Source organism: Amphiprion ocellaris, chromosome 22, assembly GCF_022539595.1.
Source record: "Amphiprion ocellaris isolate individual 3 ecotype Okinawa chromosome 22, ASM2253959v1, whole genome shotgun sequence".
NCBI classification, from domain to species: Eukaryota; Metazoa; Chordata; class Actinopteri; family Pomacentridae; genus Amphiprion; species Amphiprion ocellaris.
In genome coordinates, this window is record NC_072787.1 from 27,483,158 (window position 1) to 27,504,697 (window position 21,540).

Below are 21,540 nucleotides of genomic sequence, written 5' to 3' on the forward strand. Positions count from 1 at the left end.
GGCGACCCAGAAACACATCAGTCCTGTAGTTAGGATCCCTGAGCCAGGCAGCAGCACCACGGGGTTGTGTTGTTGTTATTGTGTTGTTGTTGTTGTTGTTATTGTGACAGCTGAGGAACACGGAGAAGCTGTTTATTGATCGTGTTGATGAACCTCCATCAGAATCCTCCAGCTTGAAGCTCCTAAATCTAACAGATCAGCTGAAGGTCCGACACCGAGCAAGGAGTAAATAACCACAACAACACAACTCCAATAACACAACACAACAACAACAGCAACAACACAAAGATCATTAAAAACTGGAAAAAGACCAGAAGCTCTGCAGAAGCACACACCGTGTTCAGTTATTAGATGTTTGGAACACAAAGAGACACAAAATGATACAAAACAACAACAAAGAGACACAAAATGATACAAAACAACAACAAAGAGACACAAAATAATGACAAAGAGACACAAAATGATACAAAACAACAACAAAGAGACACAAAATGATACAAAACAACAACAAAGAGACACAAAATAATGAGAGACACAAAATGATACAAAACAACAACAAAGACACAAAATGATACAAAACAACAACAAAGAGACACAAAATAATGACAAAGAGACACAAAATGATACAAAATAAACACAGAGACAAAATGATACAAAACAACAACAAAGACACAAAATGATACAAAACAACAACAAAGAGACACAAAATAATGACAGAGACACAAAATGATACAAAATAAACTCAAAGACACAAAATGATACAAAAAGGACAAAAGTAGACACAAAATAACACAAAGTTACCAAAAATAGACAAAAAGTGATGCAAAGTAACAGTAGAGAGACACAAAATGATACAAAATACCCCCAAAATAGACACAAAATGATACAAAGTAACCAAAACTAGATACAAAATGATAAAACAAGGCACAAAATGATACAAAGCAGCAACAGAGGTACACAAAATGATACGAAATTACCAAAAAAGACAAACAAAACAGACACAAAATGACAGAAAATGGTGGAAAAGAGACACAAAACAACACAAAAGGACTAAAAAGACGCACAAAGTGAACAAACATCTCCAAAAATCGATGCACAAGTGATGACAGATATTTTTATAATGTCACAACTGAGCATAAAGAGAAAGAAACAAGAATAAAGAAACAATAAATGATGAAACTTCAGGACAAACTGGAAAACCTTGAGTCCTTTTAGACAAGTTTTGTGTCACTTTTGATTTATTTTGAGTTGTTTTACATAAATGTTGTCAATTTGGACAAGTTTAGATTAATTTTGTCCACAGTTTGATTGATTGTGAGTCATTCTGTGTTGGTTTTGTGTGAAGTTTGATGAGTTTTCATTGATTTCAGACTGACTCTGGTTGGTTTTGGACGGTTTTGTGTGACTTTAGGAAGCGGTAGAGATCAGTAGACATGAAGAGACGCCTTAAAGGAACCAAAACCAGAGAAGGAGCTGCTTCGTCTAGAAAATGAGGAGGAAAGCAGTCGTGTGGGGTTGTTGTTGTTAGTTTGTTTGTTGTCTCCTCTGGCTGTAGTTTAAAGCTATGAATGATTCATTGAACACATGCAGCTGACAGTCTTCATTCAGCTGTGATCACTCTCAGCTTCTGGACCTGATTTTATATTCAACAGTTTAGTTCAATCACTGGACGTGTCCAGGAAAATCACAAACGGTATCATGTACATTGTAAAAACATAAATCAGGACAAAACTGATTTTCACAAATCATAATTTATTCTTTTACAGCGTTTGACTGTAAAATGACATCATTCTGAACTGTTTTTAAATATGATTAAATGTAATAAATTTCAATAAACGTAATAAATATATCTTATTATTATTATTATTATTATTATTATTATTATTATTATTAATAATAATAATATATTTACTATTATGTCAAAGAAAAATACACATTAATGATTTAAAAATGGTAAATAATTTTTTTACTTTTGCAAATTTTCTAAATTTTTTATCATTATCATTTCTTTAGAGAAGAAAAACTGAATTTTCTTCTGCTTTTCTAGTGAAGAGCTCTTGACTTGGTGAGGAATTTAGCATCTTTTTGAGGCGGTGGAGACCAAAAATGGAGCAAAAACAGAGAAGAAATTAGATTTAAATCGGTTGGGTGGTTTTATCTTCTTCAGTTCTTTCTATATTGATGATGCTCTACTCATATTCACAGTTTTTTTAAAATTTAAATTAAGTATGCAAAAGCTCAGAGAAGAAGATAAATGTGAAACTGTCCAGATACTTTTGGTCGAGTTGATTTTGCTGCTTTTCTCAGAGAAAAACTGAAGTTATGAACAATTTTCTGCCACAGAAATGTATTTTATTCCGCCGTTGATTATCTCACCACCTGTCAGATCTTTGAACACGACTTTGGGAACGTCTTATTTCGCTGCTGATGAACTCGCGGCTGCAAACAGGCGACTACGTGACCGAATGGAAACCAGAAGGAACACCTCATCAGGAGCTACTGTAGTCCACGTCCACGTGTGACGGGACAGATGACAGCTGGAGATAGGAAAGAAAAACAGAGCTGCTTTCTGCTTTGATGTACAGACACACACACACACACACACACACACACACACACACACACACACACACACACACACACACACACTCCAGAAATCAGATTTGGGAGCTGTGAAGAATAAATGCATGAAGGGTTGAAAAACGAGGCCTGTCTAATCATTCAATTAGGATCCCAGGCAGATGGTGGACACACAAAACACACACACACACACACACACACACACACACACACACACACACACACACACACACACACACAGTAACCTGTTACACTCCTGGTCGGTGTAATCCATCCTTCAGTGTTACTTCACCCTGATCCGATGTTAAAGAGGCTCTTGGTTACCAGGACATCCCATAATAATCTGACCGTATAGACTCCATGGCAATGCCAGAACCAAGTATTTAGACGTCAGTTTGGAGATTTTGTGTAGATTTGCTTCCATTTTTCTGTCTAAAAGACAGACAGACACATTTTAGACATGTTAGATTCATTTTGGCCAATTTGAGTCATTTTTAAAAAATCTTTTTAAATTAATTTTGAAAATTTTGATTCAATCTAGCCAATTTTTGAATCATTTTGGAAAAATTTTATTAATTTTGATCAATTTGTCTATACATTTTGGACACATTTTGAGTCATTTTGGCAAATTTTCGATTCATTTTGAACACATTTTGATTCTTTTTGGGCACATTCTGATTCATTTTGACCAATTTTTGATTCAATTTTACACTTTTTGAATCATTTTGGACAATTTTTGATCCTTTTTTTTTTTTTTTTTTAAAAATAATCTTTTGATTAATTGTCCAAATCCTTTATTGCAGCTGGTGTGGCTTCTTTTCTCAGAAGAAAACTTGGGTTAAAAGCAGTTTTCTGCGACAGAAACACGTTTTATTCCGCTGTTGATCTTTTAACCTGCTCCAGGAAAACTTGAGTCCAGATTATCAGATGAGCTGGTGAACATATCGGAGCATTTAGCAGCTTTTTGAGGTGGTGGAGACCAAAAATGGAGCAAAAACACAGTGAAGTTTGGACTTGAGAAATGAATGATTTCAGTGCAGATAAAAGTTAGATCCTTGGGAGGATGAGAGCAGCTGAGGTCTTTATTAATCCTGGAGTTTCACGGCTCGTCATCTTTAAGGCTCAGCTGAGATAAAGAGTTTGTCCGGCAGGTGAGTTGGAGCTTCATCAGGTCGGCGTTTTTCAGGCTGATTGGAGGTGAAGCAGTAATCATCCCTTCAATCACTTCTGAGTCCCGACTCTCGAATCAAACGCTCCTCGTCTCATGACTGGAGGACTTGAAATACACTCGAGAGTTTTATCAGTCTGACGTCAGCCTGGACTTAACGAGGCGGACTGATGATCTGATTACAGCTGCTGAGGACCACAAGATGATCATCACCGTTTTTAAATGATGTATACAGTAATCTGAACACTAAAAAAGTAAATCCTTGAACATACAAGAGAACTAAACATGGTAAATGTAGAAATGCAGAGAGATAATTACTGTTGGTGAGTTTTTTTTAGTTATCTTGCATAAGTTTTGTCTCCTTTTGGATAAATTTGGTGACATTTGGATACATTTTGAGTCATTTCACCCACATTTTAATTCATTGTGGAAAATTTTTGATTAATTTCGGACAAATTTTGTGAAATTTGAGATTTAGGCACATTTTGATTCACTTCAGACATATTTTGTTTCCTTAAACAAAATTCGATAAAATTTTGGGCAAATATTTAGACATTTGGGCACATTTTGAGTCATGTTACTCACATTTAAATTCATTGCAGAACATTTTTGATTCATTTTCAACATGTTGACTCATTTTAGACCATTTTTTAAATTCGTTTTGGAAACATTTCAATGATTTTTTGAACAAAATTTGATAAAGTTTCGGGCGAATTTGGTGACATTTGGGCAAATTGTGAGCCATTTCACCCACATTTTAATTCATTGTGGAAAATTTTTGATTCATTTTGGATAAATTTGGTGATATTTGGAGGCATTTAGTGACATTTGGGTAAATTTTGATTCACTTTAGACATATTTTAACTTATTTTGGAAAATTTTTGATTCATTTTTGGACTTTTTTTATTAATTTTGGACACGGTTCAATTGTTTTTTTTGACAAAGTTTTATTAACTTTGAGGCAAATTTGGTGACATTTGGGCACATTTTGTGTCATTGCGGAAAATGTTTTAAGTTTGGACAAATTTTGATTCATTGTGGAGAATTTTTTATTCATTTTGAACAAATTTTGATTCATTTTGGACAAATTGTGTTTAATTGTGGACACATTTAGTGACATTTGGGAATATTTTGATTCATTGTGGACATTGTTTAATTTTTTTGGCAAAATTTGATTCATTTTGGACAAATTTTATGACTTTTGGGCAATTTTTTTTCATTTCGCCCACATTTTGGTTAATTGCAGAAAAACTTTGATGATTCATTTTGGGCCATTTTTGATTCTTGTGTGTTGCAGCTGGTAATCTGGGCCAGTCAGCAGCAGGATCAGGATGAGAAGATGGCTGGCTGTGTGTTTCCAATGGGACCAGAGAGCTTTCAGCGCTTCACGCCGGACTCCCTGGCGGCCATCGAGCAGCGCATCGCCCAGGAGGAGGCCCGACGCCACAAACACTACCAGGAGGTAATGTCTACTCAACACTACCAGGAAGTAACGTACACTCAACAAACACTAACAGGAAGTAACATACATTCAACAAACACTAACAGGAAGTAATGTACACTCAACAAACACTACCAGGAGGTAACGGCCACTCAACAAACACTACCAGGAAGTAATGTCCACTCAACAAACACCAACAGGAAGTAACGTACACTCAACAAACACCAACAGGAAGTAACGTACACTCAACAAACACCACCAGGAAGTAACGTACACTCAACAAACACTAACAGGAAGTAACGTACACTCAACAAACACTAACAGGAAGTAACGTACACTCAACAAACACTAACAGGAAGTAACGTACACTCAACAAACACTAACAGGAAGTAACGTACACTCAACAAACACTAACAGGAAGTAACGTACACTCAACAAACACTAAAAGGAAGTAACGTACACTCAACAAACACTAACAGGAAGTAACGTACACTCAACAAACACTAACAGGAAGTAACGTACACTCAACAAACACCAACAGGAAGTAACGTACACTCAACAAACACCAACAGGAAGTAACATACACTCAACAAACACCAACAGGAAGTAACGTACACTCAACAAACACCACCAGGAAGTAACGTACACTCAACAAACACTAACAGGAAGTAACGTACACTCAACAAACACTACCAGGAAGTAACGTACACTCAACAAACACTAACAGGAAGTAACGTACACTCAACAAACACTAACAGGAAGTAACGTACACTCAACAAACACTAAAAGGAAGTAACGTACACTCAACAAACACTAACAGGAAGTAACGTACACTCAACAAACACTACCAGGAAGTAACGTACACTCAACAAACACTAACAGGAAGTAACGTACACTCAACAAACACTAACAGGAAGTAACGTACACTCAACAAACACTAAAAGGGAGTAACTCACACTCCACCAATGCTGGCAGTAAAGGAGGAAACCTGAGTGGGAAACAAACTGTGTTGTGTCGGTAGGACCTGGGCGATGTGGAAATCCCCCGGCCCCGGCCCGACCTGGAGGCTGGAAAACAGCTGCCACGCATCTTCGCCGACATCCCATCTCACCTGGTGGGTGTTCCCCTGGAAGACATCGACCCGTACTACTTCAAAGACCACAGGGTAGGTTTCTGGAAGCTCCTGCAGCACATCAGAAAGGAGGGAAAATACTGGGTAAAACACTGGGTTAGGATGAAAATATAACTTGGTTTACCGTCAGGGTGACATAAAATGCTGTAAGACTAAAAACAATCAACACAATTCATAGAAAGTTAGAGAAAAACGATGAAATATAACAAGAAACATGGAGGTGAACAATAAAGAGCTGATTTGTATTTATAAAGAGGAACAGAAGGTGTGAGTCAGTAGAGTTAAACCAGGAGGCAAATATGATTCCTTTTATTGAACCATGATTATGTCATTTACTTCATAATAATATAGTTTAATATGAAAATGTAATCTAATCTGTTATAATCTATCATAATCTAATTTGATCTAATGTAATCTGATCTAATCTAGTCTAATACTATTCATTATTCCATTTACTTCATGTAAATCTCCAGTTCCACAGAGCATAATACTGCCACCGCCATGCTTGGTGGTAGGTTTGCTGTTCTTAAGGTTTAAAAAAAAGTTTAAAACTTGCCCAAGACATTCTGAAACCAGTCCTAAAAATGTCTAAAACCAGGACCAAAATCAAACCTAAACCAGTCCAAAAAATGTTCAGAACCAGTCAGAATACAGTTTGAAACCAGTCCTAAAAAAGTCAAAAACCTGTACAAAATCTGGACCAAAACCAAACCTAAAGTCCTTTAAAAAAGTCCCAGACCATCTGAAACCAGTCCTGATCCAGGACCAGATCCAGACTAAAATAAAACCCAAACCAACTTTAAATCACATCCAAAACCAGGAGAACCAAGCCTGGAACCAAACATGAACCAGTCCCAAAAAGTCCAAAACCAGTCCAACATCCAGTCTGAAACCAGTCCAGAAGCATGATGCTGCCGCCTCCATGCTGGATAGTAGGTTTGGTGTTCTTGGGGTTAAAGGCCTCACCTTCTCTTCTCCAAACAGATTTAAATAGCAGCAAGTATCTGTGAAATAATTAGACACTTGCAGTTTTAGATAGCAAAGTTGGTAATTTTACAGTCAAATATTGCAAAAAAAACAAACTATCATTTATAAAGAAAAATGGCAGATTTCTGATGTGGATATTATTAATAGTTTTATTCTGTTTTTCTGCAGTCAAAAAGTAAATTTATAGTTTTCTAAAATGGGATTTTTGTGTTATTTTTAATTCATCAAAGCAGGTAATATCTGTAAAAAAAATTTTTACAGTGCAGCTGAATCACGTCGTGTTTTGTCTGTTTTTTTGTCAGACCTTCATAGTCCTGAACAAAGGAAAGGCCATCTTCCGCTTCAGCGCCACGTCGGCTCTGTACGTCTTCAGTCCGTTCCACCCGATCCGAAGAATCGCCATCAAGATCCTCGTCCACTCATATCCTTCAGCCCACTCATAGAACAGGAACAACAAGACATCAAAAAATGACACGAAAATACACAAAACACCACAAAATCATGCCAAAAATAACACAGGGATAAATATGGCACAAAAATGACACAAAGATAACTCAGAAATTACACAAAAAGATGCAAAAATGACAGAAAAAGAGACAAAAAATGAAAAAATGACAAAAGAAGGCACTAAATGACATAAAAATGTCATAAAAAGGTATAAAAATGTCATAAAAAGACTCAAAAAGGACACAAAAAGGCATAAAATGTCATAAAAGGCACAGAAATGTCATAAAAAGACACAAAAAGGACAGAAAAAGGCATAAAAAGACACAAAAAGGCATAAAAATGTCATAAAAGACAGAAGTGTCATAAAAAAGACAAAAAGGCATAAAAAGACACCAAAAGGACACAAAAAGGCACAAAAATGCCATAAAAAGACACAAAAAGGCATAAAAAAGACACAAAATATACAAAAGGCATAAAAATCTCATAAAAAGACACAAAAAGGACATAAAAAGGCATAAAAAAAGACCAAAAATACACAAAAATTGCACAAAAAGACACAAAAATGCCATAAAAAGACACAAAAAGGCATAAAAAAGACACAAAATATACAAAAGGCATAAAAATCTCATAAAAAGACACAAAAAGGCATAAAAAAAGACCAAAAATACACAAAAATTGCACAAAAAGACACAAAAATTACACAAGAAGACATAAAATGTCACAAAAGACACGTAAATGAGACAGAGGCAACAATTAATCAGAAATTACACTAAGAGATGCAAAAATGACAGAAAAAATAGAAACAAGCGACACAAAAACAACACAAAGTGATAAAAATGATTTCTCACGTTTGTCTGATTTTACTGATGGAACTGAACGTCACAGATGAGTAGTTCAAGGACCGTCGGAAAGTAGAATTTTTGCAGATTTTTTCTATGTTCACCCTTTCTTTTTCTTGGCGATGCGTTTTTCCAGACTCGGTCCCGTAAATCCAGATGTGAGCCTGAATGTCCAGCGGTGTGTTTGTCCCTGAACGCCTCGTTGACACATTTTGTTCACACCACGAGTCGCCTCACACTTGGTTATTTTTACCGTGTCGAGGGCCATCGGGCGGCGACACGATAAGTGGCCGAGCAGGTCGCACACGAGGCGTCGCTTTGTGAGTCTGTGTGTGTCGGGGGGAGTTGTGGTGCTGAAGTGTGTGTCTGCGCCTCACAAGTGTGTGTGTGTGTGTGATGAAGTAAGTCCTGGAGTTCTGCCCGGCGCCACTATGACAAGCTGTCACAGACACACACACACACACACACACACACACACACACACACACACAAATGACTAAAAAAGATGAAAAATGGCACAAAGCGGCACTAAAACGTGCCAAAAAGTTACACAAAAGATGTGAAAGACATGAGGTCCAAAAAAGACGACAGAAAGAGGACAAAAAATGGCCTGAAAAGACATAAAAAGCTGCAGGAACGGCATAAACAACACTAAAATGGTGAGAAAACACACAAAGACACACAAAAACAGACAGAAATGACACAGGAGCACACAATCTGACTGAATTTCAAACATGACACAAAAGACACAAAAGCAACATAAAATGGGATAAAAATATCTTGAAGTTACATAAAATGACACAAAAATGACAGAAAATGACCTGAAAATACCCAAAAAGGACATAAAATGCCACAAAAATTCCTAAAAAAAATCACCTAAAATGGCAGAAAAAGACACAAAAATAAAATAAAATAGTACAAATTACCCAAAAACTACATAAAATGACACAAAAATAAAAACGACATAAAATCACACCAAAAAATCCAAAACCAACATAAAATGGCACAAAAATACGCAAAAAATAAATGACACAAAAATACCAAAACTACATAAAATGAGACATAAAATAAAATTACCTAAAAACACCCAAAAATGAAATAAAATGGCTCAAAAATTCACAAAAATGACATAAAATGACTTAAAATCCCCCAAAACAACATAAAATGTCACAAAAATGCCCAAAAAAACGACATAAAATGACATAAAACCACATAAAACCGAGACTGTTTCCATGAAGTGACTCTGAACTCTCAGTTTGGTGTTTTTTACTTTTCCTCTGGTGAAAATGCAGAGTCTGGCTCACTGTTTAGGATGTGGGAGGTGTAATGACATTAGCTACGGTGGCCTGGGAGGTCCACAGCGGCAGCCACAATTAGCCGCCGGCAGCAGCTTCGTCAACAGTTAGCGCCGACTCTGCGCTGCGTTTGGGCGTCGCTCAGCAGCCACAATGTTCCTTCTGCCAAATGACAGTAATTATGATTCATTCCTGGGCGTGATTGACAGGCCAGCGCCAGGTGGAGGTGATATTTTCTGACACTTTGAAAAGTTGCTGCTCCCATTATGTGATGATTAGAGCGAGTGGAGGCTGCTTCTCCCACCAGAGCTGCTAATGGAATATTAATCTGCTGCACGCTAGCATTCGTCTTTATTTAGCTGTAATGGGGAACCGGCATTAAATCAGAAACGTTAAAGCGCCGCGCCGCAAAGACACGTTTCCACATTTACAGACCAAACTCCTCTTTTAGAATCTGCAGCCACTAAAAGCTGCAAATCACACAAAACTCAAGCGATTCTGATCCTCTCCCCACAAGAAACTCCACCCAAACCATGACAGGGGGAGAATGAACACAACACCAACACTGAAAGGTTTTAAAAAAAAGACACAAAGAGTAAGTAAATGCGAAAATAGCATGAAAAGACACAAAAAAGATGCAAAAATGATCCAAAACTGACACAAAAAGACACAAGTAATTGGAAAAATAGCTCGAAAAGACACAAAAAGGTGCAAAAATGATCCAACAAGATCCAAATTTGACAGAAAATACACTAATAAGTTTGAAAATAGCACAAAAGACACAAAACTGCCACTAACAGATGCAAAAGACACAAATAAGTGTAAAAATACCATGAAAAGACACAAAAAAGACAAAAAAGGTGCAAAAATGATACAGATGCAAAACTGACGCTAAAAGATGCAAAAAAGACACAAAAATACACAGATGTGAAAATAGCACAAAAAATGTGCAAGAACAACAAGATCCAAAATTGACATGAAAAGACACAAAGAAACAAATAAATGTGAAAACAGCATGAAGGCACAAAAATGGCACAAAAAGACACTAATAAATGTTGAAAATATCCTAAAAAGATGCACAAAAAGATGCAAAACTGATGCGAAAGACACAAAAATCACACAAAAAGATGAAAAAATGTGAACCTAAACCATCTAAACACACCTGAACTTACACCTGGACTCACCTGAATACACACCTGAACACACCTAGTTACACCTGAACTCACCTGAATACACCCGAATGCACCTGAAGTCACCTGGACACTCACCTGATTACACTTGAACTCACCTGAACTCATGTGAAAACACCTGAACACACCTGATCACACCTAGACACACTCCTGGACTCACCTAGGCGTCTGATTGGCTGTGTTGCTCTTTAACTGCTGCTCACGTTGTTCAGTCTCTTCATCATGTGCACCATCCTGACCAACTGCTGCTTCATGGCCATGTCAGAACCAGCGTACTGGGCCAAGTACCTGGAGTGAGTACACCTGAGAGAACTGCCACTATTACTACTTTTTTTTTTTTTTTTTGTCTGCATTTGTTCTCATTGTTTAACTCCACAAAAGAGGTGTCAACATTATATGAGATTGATGCATATTTTAGTCTTGCAGCCAAATATTTTAATATTTAGTGCATGTGTGTGACCATCACCGGCCCTCCCTGAAAGCTAAGCAGATATTCTTTATTAGAATTCCCTATTATGAGCCAGGGAGGGCAGTGCTACACCTCAGTGATGTGTGGGGGAAACAAAGACTGGACAGGACGAACAGGACGAACAGGGATAGAAAATAACAGGCGTTGCTATTGCAATTAAAGATTGTAAGGTGGTGTGTTATGCCCAACTACTAACTGCCCATCAATAAAAAAAAAATAAATAAAAATTTGAAAAAAGAAAAGAAAACCAAACCAACACAAAAGAAAAAGAGATTCAATAATAAATGAACAAATGGTACTGAGCACCATAATTGTGGGTGTCTTGATAGTATAGAATAGAATAGAATAGAATAGAATAGGCCAGAAAAGGATACTAGTGCGAGAGAGAATGAGTTTAGGGTAGAGACTGGAGAAATTCTCAGCACATTATGGCGGGACCCATCAATCGCTGAAATGGGACTCGGCAGTAGCTGGCAAGACCTGATCAAACATGCAAGTGTGAAGAACCCCGAAGCCCATGCCACTATTACTACTAATAAACCCAATTTAGTTCTTCAGCGTCGTTACACTAAATTCCATTCTCTCTGTTGGACTAAAGCTGTCCATTTGACCTGCTGTGATATGTTTTATTACTGCTGCTTGTCCACTTCCTCCTCAGGTACACCTTCACAGGTATCTACACCTTCGAGTCGCTCATAAAGATCCTGGCGAGAGGTTTCTGTGTCGGACCCTTCACCTTCCTGAGGGATCCGTGGAACTGGCTGGACTTCAGCGTCATCGTCATGGCGTGAGTTGAAAACTCGTTTATGTCCACTTCAAGACCACGTTTATCATGTCAGTGATGAGCTCATAACGACTCCTAGGACTCTGGAACGATAACATTTGGTTAAACATCTCTTATGGTTTCAATGTGGTCTGTCAGGCATGGAGGTGGCAGTATCATTATACCATCAATTTAACTGACTCAAGTTGGAGTCAGAAACACAGCAAATCTGGTTGAACGGTACCAGAACTGTTCCAGTTCAACAAGATTTCTCGTCTTATACAATATTATTGTTGTGTTTCTGACTCCGACTTGAGTCAGTTAAATTGATGGTATAATGATACTGCCACCTCCATGCCTGACGGTAGGTATAGAGTCCAGAGGGGTCGAACCAGATTAAAACCAAGACGAGATGTTTAACCAAATATTACTGTTTGTGTTCGTATATTTATGATCCAGCAGCAGATTTGACCCTATTTCCAGAAGACCTTTAATAAATCTATGACAAGCCTTCATTGATTCCAGAGTTCTAGGAGTCGTCCTTGTTTTCTTCTCACTCACTAATTTTGTTCATATTTTTCTTTGCCACCATTGTTGTTGTTGTTGTTGTTTCCACAAATCAAAAAAGACCTGAACAAAAGTGTTTTCCTTGTGTGTGAGGTTAAACCTGGTGTAAAGAGGCTGGTTAGGGTTAAATCCTGGATGTAGGGGTGTCTAAAAGCCTCCTGGAGCTGCAGTAAAGAGGCTGGTTAGGGGTTAAATCCTGGATGTAGGGGTGTCTAAAAGCCTCCTGGAGCTGCAGTAAAGAGGCTGAGGAGGACGAAGTGTCGACGGGCTCCGTTGTTCTTCTGATGGGATTAAAAATAACGGATGTCCGTGAAGCCTCCCGCCGCTCAGCAGCCGCAGAAAAAAAATTAAATTCTGCTTCCGAGTCAGTTTGCAAAGCCGATGTGTGCAAAGTAAGGAGAAGCTGGCTTCTCATTGTGTGTCATTTCTGCTCGTCTTAAAGCCTAAACCCAAGCAGGCGGCTTTCTGCAAACTTTACTGCTGCTCCCACGCATAAAAACGGAAAACTTCCACTGGTTCACGAGTTCTGATGACAAAACAGATCAGCCAGAGAGAGGATAAATCATCAAAGAATAAAAGCAGAAACCTGAAATACTGCTCACAGTCCACAGCATCCAGTATTAGCTGCTAAACTAGATTATACCCACTCATTTAGCATCTTTTTCTCCTCATTTAGCATCTTTTTGCTGTCATTTAGCATCTTTTTGGCGTCATTTAGCATCTTTTGCATTTTCATTTTAAATCTTTTTTTTGCAAAATGAGTTAGACAGGGCAGTTTTTCCACAGAACAGAGAAGCGACAGATATGACAAGAAAATACACATTTGAACAGTACAAATGTGCAAATGAGCACAAAAAGATGCAAAATGAGCACAAAAACATGAAAAATGAGAATATAAATATGCAAAATGAGCAGAAAATCATGTAAAACGACAGTGCAGAAAATAATGTTTATTAAATATCAAAATTATAATGTGAATATTAATTAAAAATAATATTTATTTTGTGTTTTTTTTCATCTTTTTGTCTGATTTTTGCATCTTTTAGTCTCAGTTGTGGATCATTTTTGTGTCTTTTTAGTGTTGCATCATGATAATTTTTGTGACAGATTTTTGCATTTTTGTATCTTTTTTGCATCTTTGATGCCTTTTTGTGTCATTTTTTTGGTCATCTTTGCATTTTTTTTGCCATTTTCTCCAGTTATTTTGTGTATATTTTTGTCTGTGTCATTTTTGTGTCTTTTTGAAGTTTCTGCCTGTTTTGTGTCATTTATTTGTGTCATTTATTTGTGTCATTTTTGTCATGTTTTGGATTTTGCTGGATCAGTTTAGCAACTTTTTGTGTGATTTTTGTATATTTTTGTGTCATTTATTGGGATCTGTGTTGTTTTTTTTCTACATATTTTTGTGTCAGTTTTAGATTTTTCTTGTGCCATTTCTTCAACTTTGTCAATTTTGTGTTTTTTCAGATTTTTTCATCTTTTAGCATCAGTTTTGCATTTTTATGTGTAATTCTTGTGCCTTTTTGTGCCATTTGTGTATCTATTTGTGTCACTTTTGTTTTGGATATTGTTGGATCATTTTAGCAACTTCTGTGTCATTTTTGAATCTTTTTATGTCACTTTTTGTGTGATTCTGCATCTTTTGTTGTCAGTTTTCTGTATTTATGTGTAATTTTTGTGTCTTTTTGCAAATTCTGCCTGTTTTGTGTCATTTGTGAATCTATTTGTGTCATCTGTTTGTCTTGTTTTGAGACTTTTTGGATCAGTTCAGTAACTTTTTGTGTCATTTTTGCATCTTTACATGTAGTTTTTATTTCTTTTTTTTGTCCTTTTCGCGTGTTTTTGCAATTTCTGTCTCTTTTGTGTCATTTTTGGATCTTTTTATGTCAGTTTTGTGTATTTGTGTGTCAGTTTTACATCTTTATGTGTAAATTTCTGCATCCGTCAGTGTCGTTTCCAAACAGCAGCCTTCGTGTGACTAAAACGACTTCATCCGGTGGATAAAAACAGAATAACGGAACTCCGTGACACGTTTTTAAAACCCCAGGTTTAAAAAGGCGCGCCTTCCTGACCTGAGCTCATAAATTAGCGTGGCTCCGTCAGCCGGAGCCTGAAACGGCCTCTTAGCTCCGTCGATGACCAACGTTTGGTTCCATCCGCCGCTAATTGAGCTGCTGGGGTTTGGTCGGCGATCAGCGGCGATCAATCAGCGGCTGCAGGAGGAACCAACCGATGGGATCGATACTGACCCTGAGGCTCGGCTGGAGGTTAGCGGGCGGCGTAGCGCTGAAGGTGAAGTGGGACGTCGGCGTTACGTAACTGGAGGCAGAAACGGTTCCATTAAAGGACCAATCGGCCGTTAGAGAACAGAATCTAAAAGCTGCTTCATGTTTCATTCTGTCAAACAAAAGAACCTCGATTATTTAATAAAAAGACTCAGATTTGTAAAAACGACAAACAGAAAATATCCGTCAAAAACCGTCGCCCATTAGGACATTTTTATAAATTGTACATTTAAAAAAAAGAATAATCAGAATTTTTGCACATTTTCCTCTTATTTTTTAACTAGAATTTTTCTGTATTTTTTATATAAACTATCAATAAAATTACATAATTAGATTGTGATGTTGAATGGAAAATAGCGAGAAAATAAAAGTTCCAAAAATGTATGGTTTCAAAACCATATTTTTTTTCCCAGAATTTTCCAGATTTGTTTCTGTATATTTGCTCTGAAATATTATTGAAATGACTTAAATTAATTATGAATTCGCGTGTTTAGTGTAAAAATAACTTGAAAATAAAATGAATGAAAAGTCTTTTTTAAACAAAGAAAATGTATGTTTTCAACAAGAAAATGTATTTTTAAACATTTGACTCATATTTGAAAAATCATTCTAAAAAATATGCATCTTTCGCACAATTTTCTTCTTTTTAAAAAACATATCAGTAAAATTCCATAAATAAAAAGCACATTTTACATGTCTAATGTAAAATGACTGTAAAAATCTGAGCGTTTTAAAGAACCATTAAATAATTTTTTAAAAGAATATGTATTTTTTTTGTCTTGAAAAGAATGTTATATTTAAAAGAATAAACTGTAAAGGAAAAACAAAAACAACTCATGTAAAATTAAGGCTGTATTTTCGTTAAAAAAAAAAAAAAAAAGTAAAAAATAAAAATCAGAAATTTCCAGAATTTTCCTGATTATTTCTGTATTTTTGTTGTAAAATATTAATACAATTACATAAATTAATTGTTTGAAAAATATGCAATTTCAGACTTCATAAACAAATAAAAAATACAATAAATCTGATTAAAAATTGCAAAAAAAAATAGAGCGATTCATGTAAAAATAAATATCTGATCTGAACATGCAGTAAAATGATTAAATGTCATTATTATTATTATTATTATTATTATTAATAACAATAATAATAATAATAATAATAACTAAATTTTGTGAAATTATTAAATAAAAGTTACATTAAATTTCAAATGTTGCAAACAAACAAAAAATATAAATAAAAATTAGAAAAAATTACAAAAAGTATGTCAACAGTTTCCTTTTAAAATACTTGAACACCTCAAACCTCCTTCATTTCTTCTTCTATTGTTTCGTGTTGATTTTTCCATTAACCTCAATGACACACAAACACACACTAACACAGTGTGTGTGTGTCCTTGAACCTTCAGTCAGGTGGACCTTTAGCAGCACAGGGACACATAAGTCACACACACACACACACACACACACACACACACACACACACACACACACACACCGCCTCTGTACCAGAGCTTTATTAAAACCAGAGTGATGGTCAGTAAATGGACACAAACAGAAATTACACATAAAGATGTAGAAATGATACAAAATATGTTGCAAAAAGAGGTAAAAAGTGACACAGAAAGATGCTAAAACGACACAAAGCTATCAAAAAGATGCAAAATTGACAGAAAATTACACAAAATAACACATAAAGATGTAGAAATTATATAAAAAGCTGCAAAAATGACACAAAAAGATGTAAAAATGACACGAAGACCCAAAAAATGGTACAAAAATATGTAAAAATTACACAAAAAGCTGCAAAACTGATGCAAAAATTACAAAAATGTTGCAAAAAGATGCAAAAAAAATGACACAAAGGCACAGATATACAACAATTTCTGGCGTGTCTTTTTAAAATGTGTGTAATTTTCCACATTTCTGACACCAAGTGTTGCGTTTAAGTTAATTTTAAACCAAGTACCAAGAATAACCGAGAACCATAAACAGCGTTAGTTTAAACATATAAATGTTAGAAATCTGCCCGTTTTGACGTCTAAACGTTCCACAGGATCCTCAGCAGCAGCACAACTGGTCCTTTGTTCCTCCCAGTTTGGTCTGCTGCTCGTCTCTGTAATCCAATCAGTCATCGCCGCTGAAACATGAGCCGTAATGGAGGCCGTTAGCGGCTCGGATCAGATGACTCCATCCCACCGGGGAGCCAAAATGGCCGCCGTCGCCTGGTGCCTCTCATCTGTTTGGATCTAAAGAGAACCTTCACAGCCCGGATCGCGTTTAGCCGTTAATGTTCTGCCGGAGGTTTAACATCTGGACACGAGAACGGATTTAGTTTCAATTACAGTTAATTTTACAAAAAATTTCCACTTTTATACAAAAGCAGAACCTCAAACAAGAACATTTGTAGCGTAATTTATGAGACATGATGTTAAATAATCACAATAAACCCTAAAAATGAGCAGCTTAACATATTTTAAGCAAATGTTATGAATAATTTTCTTTTAATTTATGGTCACGTTTTATTAAAATTGCTTTTAAAAAATATTAATTGACCTTAGCCAAGAAACGAAGACTGTAAGTAATGTCTATGTAAAAGAGTCAAGAACATGGATATTATTAAATAAACTGTCAAAAACATGAATATTGACACACAAAAGTGTCAGTAACATGGATATTATTGGATCACAGTGTCAAAAATTTGGATGTTTTTGGATAAATGTGTCAAATAAGGATTTTATTGGATAAAAGTGTCAAAAATGTGGATGTTATTGGATAAAAGTGTCAAAAACTTTGATATTATTGGATCAAAGGGTCATAAATTTGGATAGTAATGAACAAAAGTATCAATAACTTGGATATTTACCTACGAAAGTGTCAGAAACTTGGATATTTACATGGAAAAGTGTCATAAACATGGACATTATTGGACAAATATGTCAAAACTTGGATATTTACATACAGAAGCATCATAAACAGAAAATATTGAATAAAAGTGTCAAAACTCAACTCACTTGGATATTATTGGGTAAAAGTGTAATAAATATGGATAGTAAACACACAAAAGTATCAATAAGTTGAATATTTACCTATGAAAGTGTCAAAAACTTGGACATTTTCATGGAAAGGCATCATAAATGTGAACATTATTGTACAAAAATGGCAATAACTTGGATATTTACATACAAAAATGTCCAAAAATATGGATACTAATGCACAACAGTGTCAGTAACTTGGATGTTATTGGATAAATGTGTCAGTAATCTGGATATTAATGCACAGATGATTGAACAAACTGTTCATTTATTGTCATGTTCTATTAGAATCACTCAAAAACCAGAGTAATTTCCATGTTAACCATAAAAAAGACAAAATAAAGTCTACAAATGACATTTCTGTTTCACAATTGATTTATATCAAGTTTTTACATCTATTTTATGGTAACTGGGATCTTATCATATTCCATCATAGATTTTCCTTGTTTTATTTTAATAAAAACAATCAGAAAACCTTTGAGATTCATTATAAAATAAATACATATGAAATAGTAAAAATATTAAGACTATAATCACTAGATACTCAGGATAATGGAGCAGTTTTCCACAATACAAACAAAATTCAGTTTCATCAAGTGAAAAAAGTACTTTTAGCTTTAGCTCAGGCTAGCTGTGGCTAACTTTAGCTAGCTATAGCTGTTAGTGTGCAGGTGTGAAACTGATGCTTCTTGGTGATCATCCATCATTTTTAACCTGACTCACACCATGTTCAGAATGTCTGTGTTGAAAATTAGATTTTCTCTGATTTTTTACATTTTTCTCTGACGTCTTCTTTCTTTCCAGATCTGTAACTTCCTGTTTGCGTCAGAGCGACCAACAGCGCCACCAGATCCCAAATAAACCCTCCCAGATGTCTGTTGATGCTAACAGACGGTTCATTTCGGATTTGGTGTACTGTTCCCGCTCTCACGAGTCAGGAGTGGACTTTAAAACCACCGCAGCATTTTCAAACTTTGTTGTGTTTGTCTCCTTTTGTTGTATGTTGACAACCACCACACTGCCCCCTACAGGCTGTTAACAGAGTTTATCAAAGTAGGGAACCTGCAGGCGCTGAGAACCTTTAGAGTGCTGAGAGCCCTGAAAACTATCTCAGTGATCCCAGGTAAGGCCTCACCACCACCAGGGGGCGACACGGCACAAAAACAAGCTAAAAACACACCCGTCATCGTGGTTTCGTGGTGAACGTCCTCTCTTGTTCGTCCCATGTCTGCCATGTCTTGCAGCACCAGCCCACCTCCCAGTCTGCCCAGTCAGGGCTCACGGGTCACCTGATCTGTATTAACCAACCAGTAAAGAAGGAAAAGTCAGATCTGTTGAAACTGAACATGTGTTTGATAACTGGAGAATCAATGGCAGCAACACATCTTCCAGTCAAGATACTGGCCTAAAGTAGTCATGGTCATCCCGAGTGTTAAGTCAAATGGAACTGGACTTCTGTTTTTGGCTCTTGGGATAACCAAAAGGTGTCAATAGCCTGGATATTTACCCACAAAAGTGTAAAAAATTTGGATATTATTGGGTACAAGCGGCAAAAACATAGATATTAACCCACAGAATTGTCCATAAAGTGGATATTAATCTACAGAAGTGTCAAAAATATGGATATTAACCCGTAAAAGTCTCAATAACTTGGATATTATTGGATAAAAGTGTCAAAAATATGGATATTAACCCACAAAAATGTCAAAAACCTGGGTACTATTGGACAGAAGTGTCAAAAATATGGATATGAATGCACAAAAGCCTCAAAAATATGGCTATTAACCCACAAAAGTGTCAGTAACCTGGATATTTAGTTCCAAGTGCCAATAAACTGGACATTACCACATAGACGTGTCAATACACTGTATAATAACCAACAAAAACATCAAAAAGTTGGCTGTTATTGGATAAAAGTGTCAAAAAACATTGATATTAAGGCACAAAAGTGTGAAAAACTTGGATAGTAACCTACAAAAGTGTCAAAACCTTGAATATTATTGGGTTAAAGTGTCAAAAACGTGAATTGGATATTCACCTTGTAAAGTGTCAATATTCTGGATAGTAATGCGCAAAAATGTCAAAAACTTGGATATTATTGCATAAAAGTGTCGATAACCTGGATATTAACGCACAAACAAGTCAACAACTTGATTATTTACCTACAAAAGTATCAAAAACTTGGATGTTATTGGGCAAAACTGTCCAAAACGTAGATATTAACCTACAGAAGTGTCAATAACCTGGATATTAACCTACGAAAATATCAAAAACTTGAATATTAATGGACATTAACCTATGAAAGTATCAAAACTTAGATGTTATTGGGTACACGTGTCAAAAATATGGCTATTAATCTACAAAAATGTCAAAAACTTGGACATCAACCCACCAAATTGTCAATAATGTGGATATTAACAGTCAAAAGACCAAAGATGTGGGAAACAGGCGTCTCAGGCATCACTCTGTGACTGAGTTGCATTTTTCTCCAGCTGTCTGGTCGTGAGCAGTTTCGACCGTCCGACTTCGCCTCCTGAACAGTGGATCTCTGCTGTATCTCTGCTGGACCTCCATCTTTCTATCCCTCTGTGCTGGTCACTGTGGTCCAACCCTTCTGTGTGTCTGTTGTGCTTCTGTCGGCTTGTTGCAGATATGTGACTGAGTTTGTGGACCTGGGTAATGTGTCAGCCTTAAGGACGTTCAGGGTGCTGCGAGCGCTCAAAACCATCTCGGTCATCCCAGGTGAGGAAGCCGGGGAGGGATTTCAGAAAACCTCCTCCTGGCCTGAGCCTGCTGGAAGCTTCAGTGTTTGAAACCTCCTCTTGCATGCTTCCTGCTGAGCTCCACCACAAGCGCTTCAAGAGGCAGTATGCAGGAAGATGCTGCAAACTCTTCTGGTAACTGGTTGTGAGTGGACAACAGAGGCTCAGCAAACAGAAACTAAACCACCAGTAGCCTGCTGACTGATTCAGATTCTGGATTTTTACAGCTAGCCCCCAGACCTCCACAACTAGTTTTTAGACCTATAAAGCTAGTTCCAGACCTCTGCAACTAGTCCTTAAACCTCTACAACTAATCCTTAGACCTATACAGCTAGTCCACAGAACTCTACAACTCGTCTTTAGATCTTTGCAACTAGTCCTGAACCCTCAAAAACTAGCCCTCAGACCACTACAACTAGCCCTGAGACATCTGCAACAGTCCTCAGACCTATGCAGTACTGTTCCAGACCTGTGCAGCTAGTCCTTAAACCACTACAACTAGTGTTTAGACCTACAGAGGTAGTTCCAGACCTCTACAATTAGTCTTCAAACTGCTACAGTTAGTCCACAGAACTCCACGA

General features: G+C 36.6%; 1 protein-coding gene across 1 annotated transcript in view; it reads left to right on the plus strand.

The window, feature by feature from the left end:
- The window catches only part of scn5lab (sodium channel, voltage gated, type V-like, alpha b), a 176,932-nt gene that overhangs the window by 37,021 nt on the left and 118,371 nt on the right, over positions 1-21,540 (plus strand). Inside the window, exons 2-7 of the mRNA XM_055007041.1 lie at positions 5,046-5,210; positions 6,211-6,354; positions 7,611-7,728; positions 11,282-11,372; positions 12,207-12,335; positions 20,848-20,939. Of these exons, the coding sequence (XP_054863016.1) occupies positions 5,088-5,210; positions 6,211-6,354; positions 7,611-7,728; positions 11,282-11,372; positions 12,207-12,335; positions 20,848-20,939 (697 nt within the window). The 5' untranslated portion in view covers positions 5,046-5,087. The remainder of the gene's footprint in view (positions 1-5,045; positions 5,211-6,210; positions 6,355-7,610; positions 7,729-11,281; positions 11,373-12,206; positions 12,336-20,847; positions 20,940-21,540) is intronic.